The 6,786-nt window shown below is 45.2% G+C and overlaps 1 protein-coding gene across 1 annotated transcript; it reads right to left on the bottom strand.

Annotated features, from left to right (window-relative positions):
• Positions 1-2,498: 2,498 nt before the first annotated feature.
• LOC112888576 (zinc finger protein WIP2-like) lies at positions 2,499-6,031 on the bottom strand. The gene is made up of 2 exons (XM_025954808.1): positions 5,334-6,031; positions 2,499-4,147 (listed from the first exon to the last, which is right to left on the bottom strand). The coding sequence occupies exons 1-2, from the start codon at positions 5,943-5,945 to the stop codon at positions 3,560-3,562; spliced, it is 1,200 nt and encodes a 399-aa protein (XP_025810593.1). The 5' UTR covers positions 5,946-6,031; the 3' UTR covers positions 2,499-3,559.
• Between the last annotated feature and the right edge of the window lie 755 nt (positions 6,032-6,786).

Consider the following 6,786-nt stretch of genomic DNA (forward strand, 5'->3'; position numbering starts at 1 on the left):
GTAATAAACTAACGTGTACGTGAGTTATTTAGATGCTATATATGTCATGCAACTGCAACAGCGTTACTAGGAAATTCCATGTTTGCTCTAGTGCCCAAAGTACTTATTGGAGGCAAGACATTTTATTACACTAATAATTTAGAGCAGCAGTTATTAGTGTGATAACATTTTAATTAGAGAGGAAAATAAATTTGTAAGTCATCATATATGTGATAACATTTTTAAAAAATTAAAACAAAATTCCAGGTCAAGAGAATGATTTCAGCCAGATTTGGCTTGAATTTAACTTTGGCCTTGCATGTGGCCTCAGAATTGAAAGAAGCATGTGCCTAGAGACATAATGCCTACTCGATCCCTCTAGAAGGCTTTATCGATCTGTTCGTAACAGAAGGTGCTACAACGAAGCAGTACGTAAATAGAGCCGTAGAGGTATGTATGCAGCCATGCAGTCATTGAGTCATAAAAGAGCAACTAAAAGCTAGCAATCAAATGCTCGCTATCATGAGAAATTTTATAGGACCAGCCCCTACCACGATATATACATTGGCATTTCATTCGTCATCTGGCCGACAGGTAAACAGGTTTCCACTGGGGACATACAGTTAGTCTAGTACATTGCTTTGGAAAACCATTTTGTCAAAAAGTACTATATATTGGATCTTATTATTGAATATTATTTTCTAAAACCATGGTTGTAAGCAATATATGCCATGCTGCTAATTGATGTATCTACATGTATACTCCCTCTGTCGTCCTAAAAGAATGCTCTTTTAACTTCATCCTAATTCAAACTATCTTATTAAGTTTGACCAAATTTATAAAGAAGAGCATCAACAATGTTTATGACATCGAATAGATAAACTATATGGAAATATATTTTACGATAAATCTAATGATACTAGTCATTTGATACTATATGTATTAGCACTTTTTGTATATACTTGGTCAAACTTATTAAGATTGTTTGACTTAGAACAAAGCTGACCAGGGCGGAGGGACTAGACTCCATGCACTCATTAATATGCAGTAGTAAGTTTAAACTTATGATAAAGTTACTAAGGATCCAAGAAAGCTAAACAGTAACACTTATATCTCCCAGAAACTAATTTCAGCTGATAAACATGAGAAAGGAACCTAGCAAATTAAAGCTAAAGGCGACGTAAAGAAACCAAAGGTTAAGGTTTCAGGCAATAGCAAAAAAGGGCAAACTTTAAGCCTTCTTTTGTTACTTTGATCATTGCATGGTGTACGTAATCAGGGGTAGGCAAACTGCAGATGAAAGAAACTAGCTACTAGCTGTAGGATCGACAAGCATAGTTCATGTATCGTCCATTAGATCTTGTATAATCATTCAACTTTACCTTTTCCTCACCCCCTTGCAGTTAAATCAATCCATGGACATATTATTAGGCACGGACAAATAGACCCTTCTCTCTCGTGATTCTTAACATGCTGAAAAGCACACTGCATTTGCCATTGGGGGCAAAGCATGCATGGGCTTCACAGTCTTGAAAGCTAGGGTTATCCCAGGCATAGGGGGGAGGTTGCTCAAAGGGATAAACTTTAGCAAAGCACACATATCTTTGTGCAAAAGATGAGAGGATTAAAGCAAAACTAGCTACGAGATTCCCATGCATTGGGATCCACCAGGTGTGCTGCATGTTCAGACAACCTGTTTTCCGCATGCACAGAACTACCAAGTTGAAATTGAAATAGAGCTCAAGATCGAACGGTTCAAGTTACCTAGATGAAAATTCATCGATGCATCAGATGACCATGCATGGTTGTACTTGAACGGTGCAAAAATGGTTGTATGTGATGAATTAGTTTTCGTTGAACACTTTATTTGTTAATCACACATCCATGCATTATATTTAATTTCACCCTTCATTCATATACATGGCTAGTTATTACTTAATTTTCCAGTGTCTTTGCCACATTGCTTGGCTCATATATTGTTGATATTTATGAGAAATGCCAAATTCTAACAAACTCAAAGTTTCAAAAAATAAAAAATTGCTTTCTCCTAATGCAACGTTTCAGTAGACCTTTTTTAAATCAAATCTCAATACAATTTTAACTAAGGTCATATTATATAATTATTTATTTAATAAACTTGAGTGGACATATATGTAGAAATTAGTTCACCCCTGGCTTTCCGCAAGAAAGACCTAACATTGCGCGACAAAAAACTTAAAGTTTGCAGGTATTGGTAAAGACAAGGTCTGTATACTTTTTTTAGAAATAGAATATTAAAAATCACCTTATCTTTGTGCACTCCCAAGTCTGTTTTTGATTAGTCAAATTCTCCTAATCGGTACAAATTAGTAGTTCTGGATACTGATATGAACCAGAAGAAAACTTTGTAAATCAGTTTCCATTTTGATGTCCCAAAAAAAGCCAATGTGCATCCTAATTTGTTTTTAATAACCTGGAAAAAATAACAGCATGTTCAAAATATTTATGGACTCTAGCAAACATATATGTAGTTTTATGTGCTCAATAAAAAACATATTCTCAAAGGCATTGAAAACCAATTACTTTTCTTAAGAAAAAAAATTGAGCACAGAAATTCGAAACAACAATGATGCGCGGGAGCACACACAAACTTTTGTTTTCCTGTATAATTCCTCTGAACGAAACAGAAATGACATAATTTTCAGCAAATTTATGTATGTAATTACATCAAAGTGAACATGGTATAAACTTTAGAGTTCCAGGGACCAACTGGTTCACTAGCTTGTAGTCATGCACAAGTTAAAACTATCTTCTATCTGCACGAATTTTACAAACAAAACCTCGAATTAACATCTTGCATGAGATCTGGTATGCGTTCAATTGTTTCGACATTGGAAAACAAGTAAAATATCAGGAAATTAATTTTCTATGATTTGAAATAAGTAAATAACCAATCCATCACATACCCAAATATATCCCCAATCAAACCATAACACTTCATCTATAAAAAGAATAGTCTGATAAAAAAAGATCCATTCTTCTTTCTCAACAACTTCACTATACCATGCATGACACCACAAATCAACAAGTTAAATAAAACAAATAAAAGAAGAAAAATCTCAAAACCCCCCAAAACAAAGAGTATGTATATAGATCTCTATTATTCACAGCTCTATATCTTCATCAGCACTTGCATGCATATGCATGGATATGATGCAGGATTGTTACCTCAAGTTATTAACATTGACAACCTGTATATTTCACCGTGTTTATCACCATATACCAGAGATGGATGATCGAGTCTACACATACAATGAAGCTAGCTAGGCCACGGGCTACCCCCAGCTGAGGATTAGAACCTTAATTATATATATATAGTCCATCTTAACCAGCTTGCACACATCAACCCTTCCTGCATGCTTAATTATGTGTATGTTCAGTTCATCAATCGATTAATGGAAGCCCTTGCTTACTAAATCAGCTGTATCCCCGGCAACACGCACAGACGGTTACACGCACAAGTATACGTTTGCATCTGGCTACAGATCGACCGACGACGACGATTGTACTCGTAGCAGTCTACCGTACGTGCGTACTCACCCTATAGCAGCCGGTCGCTGCCGGAGCCTCTCGACGACGGCGGCGGCGGCTTCCAGTGGTGGTGGCGGTGAGAACTGGCGGCGCCGGCAGCAGTAGCGGCGCTAGTAGTGTTGGTGGTTGTAGCACTAGCAGTAGCAGTGGCAGTACTACCGCCGGCGGCGTGGTCGACCTCCGACGACGGGTCGCGGTCGTCGTCGTCGAGGTCGTCGAAGCAGTCGATGCCGCAGGCTGCGTGGCCCCTGCCGAAGGCCCGGATGTGGTCCTTGAGCGAGCGCTTGTGCTTGAAGTCGGAGCCGCAGGCGCAGTACCAGAGCTTGCCGCAGTTCTTCTCGTGGGTGCGCCAGTCGCCGCGCACGGCGAAGGCCTTGCCGCACTTGCGGCACATGAAGGGCTTGATCCCGTGCTTCCGGCGGTAGTGCGTCTGCAGCGTCCGGAAGTCCTTGAGCGGCCGCGCCCGCGGGTGGTCGATGTTGTTCCGGCACCCCGCCGCGCAGCAGTAGCACGGCAGCCGGAGCATCGCCGTCGGCTGCGTGCCGCGCAGCGACTCCGGGCCCTTGCGGTACTGCGACCCGTGGCCCCACATGTGCATCTGCAAGAATACCCATCAGCAATCCATGGTTGCTGCACATCAAAGCTAGCTAGAAAGAGATCGAGAGCTGGAAGGGTGTAAGTGGAGTGGAGCTCTTCACGTGGCGGAGCGAGCGAGGGGACGGGGGATGGGGAAGGTGATTTAAGTTGCAGAGGGACCAGCTCAGCTCAGGTCAGCTCAGCTAGCTCTGGTGTATGATCTTCCTTCCCCGGCCTCGTTCTTGGATGCTGCAGGTCTACTCTAGTAGCATGGCTACCTTGGAGCACGTTCGCACTCATAGATGCGTCAATCTATGAGAGAGAGAGAGAGACAGACAGAGGCGCGATTGAATCGAGCAAGCAAAAGGGATGTTACGGAAGGGGTCTGAGCAAAGGGACTGTGCAACACTGAAGGGCACTGCTCGTGGTGGGGTTTGTTGCGCTGCGCCGAGGGAGAGAACTTTAGAGAGAGGATGGAGAATTTTAGAGAGAGAGGGGGGGGAAGGGAGAATTTTAGAGAGAGGGAGACAGAGGCGTTTGTTGCTTGAGATGCACATCTGTGTAAGCCTGAAGGAACTGATCAGCGAAAGAAAAGATGCCTTTTTGCCAGATCTTTCTTCTCAGATCTCCCTCCCCTCTTTCTCTCTCTGCGGCCTGGTCTCTGCGTCCACACACGCTGCGACGCGAATTGAAAAGGCACCATGAGCGCAGACTCCAAGAACACTATATACTAGGTAGCGATAGCTCAGGCTCAGAGTTCTTCCCGATGTCAATGGCCGTTCGGCACGGCAGCCATTACTGCATGACCCTCTGCTGCCGCTGCTCCTGCTCGGTTCAATCAAATCAACCGGATCAGAGGGAGGGGGATGAGAGAGAGAGAGAGATTGGTTGAAGCCTGCAGGTGTAGTACTCCTACAGCAGCGGCACTCCCTCCTAGATCCACCACTCCACGGCACACACGACACGAAAGTCGAAAGCTTCTGATTGATGCATGCAATTCTCTGATAGTCTAATCCATGAAGCAAAGCAAACACAGAAAAAAAATCAGAGAAGAAATTCAGATGGATCAAAACACCAAGAAAACCAGCAAAGATAGGATGATCATCGTGCAGGTGATGGCAATCATGAACAAGAACGAAACCCAGCAGAGCGGATCGATCAGAATCAGGCAGAGAGCAAGAACAGCAGATAGATCGATGGGGGCAGACCTGCATGTTGTTGTATCGGTTGAAGGTCTTGTAGCAGACGGGGCAGGAGAACTGGGTGGGCCCAATGAGGATCTGTGACGGGGTGGGGATCCAGTACTGCCCTTTCGTCAGCCTCCCGATGCCGATGGACGCGCAGCCCACCGCCATGGCGGCGTCCTCCCCGTCGTCCCCGTCCTCCTCGTCTCCTCCTCCTTCATGGCCGCCGTCCCCTTGCTGCTGCTGCAGGCTGCTGCTCCCTTCCGCCGCCTGTTCTCGGCTGTCGCCGCCGCCTGCCGCGGACTCGGAGGGGCTGGGGCTAGGCAGGCCGATGTGCAAGGCCACGGTGACCTCCCCGGCGGCGGCCTGATCGGCCGCGTCTTGGCCGCTGCAGGAGGTGGCGCGCCTGCAGCCCTTGTGATCCCGGGCGACGTCGTCGTGGTGTTGGTGGTGGTTGGTGGCCGAGGACGACGGCGTGAGGCTGCTGAGGAGCGGGAGGGCTTCCCTGATGGGAGGGGAGGGGGGAGGCGGGTGGAGGTAGGAGGAGGCGTAGCTGCTCGTGGGGAAGGAGGGAGGGTTGGAGGGAGGGAAGTGGGAGTAGTAGCCTCTGAGGAAATTGGTGTAGGGGTCTCCCATGGTGGAGGCAGCTGGGCTGGCCGGGCTGGAGTGGAGCTGAAGATAGAGAAGAAGAGGTGTGGATGGGAGGGAGAGGGGGAACTATTATAGAGAGAGAAGGGGCTGCAGCAGCTGTACACTACACTAGCTATATGGGGAGAGAGAGAGAGAGAGAGAGAGAGAGAGGCGTGTGCTTGCAGCCCTAAAGGTGTAAATGAGGTTGTAGTGGATGAAAGGGAAGTTCACTAGAGAGAGAAAGAGTGAGTGAGAGGGAGAGAGGGGTGAGGATCACCTGGCTGACAGCAGAGAGAGAGAGAGAGAGAGAGAGAGAGAGAGAGAGAGAGAGAGAGAGAAAGATGAAGGTTGATGGCGAGTAGGAACAAAAGCAAAGGTTTGAAAGTGAGGAGCTCATACTGAATCAGTATGCTGTACTCAGTAAATGCATGGTGAAAAATCTTGGGACTTGGATGCATGAATTCTTCAATGCAATTCCCATGGAAGCAAGCATCAGCATGGGAACCAAATATTCTCCCTGCAATAATTCATTGACCAAAGACAAAACTTACTCCACCCGGACGTTGAAACAAACATGCATGAACCCCTGTAAAAATTTATCTACTATATAGTAGTACCAAATAAAAAAAAAATATGCCACGTCATCCGACGATGCATGCATGATCCGTAGTGAAAATGGCAAGATGGGGGGAAAAATGTTCAAGTGTGTAATCATGCCTATCACTAAAAATTTGCTCCGCGACAAAGCAATAAGTTAGAAGAGTAGTACTATAACATGCACATGCATGCATCAAGTCCTAAACAAGCTCAAACAGAGATAATCACAGGGATGAAGATAGGCTAGATG

Source organism: Panicum hallii, chromosome 4, assembly GCF_002211085.1.
Source record: "Panicum hallii strain FIL2 chromosome 4, PHallii_v3.1, whole genome shotgun sequence".
NCBI classification, from domain to species: domain Eukaryota; kingdom Viridiplantae; phylum Streptophyta; class Magnoliopsida; order Poales; family Poaceae; genus Panicum; species Panicum hallii.

Bases quoted from the DNA above. Each gene is read 5' to 3' on its own strand.
- LOC112888576 (XM_025954808.1), bottom strand. From the start codon at position 5,945: ATGGGAGACCCCTACACCAATTTCCTCAGAGGCTACTACTCCCACTTC. The intron at 4,148-5,333 runs GTCTGCCCCCAT...GTATTCTTGCAG, and splicing joins ACCGATACAACAACATGCAG to ATGCACATGTGGGGCCACGG.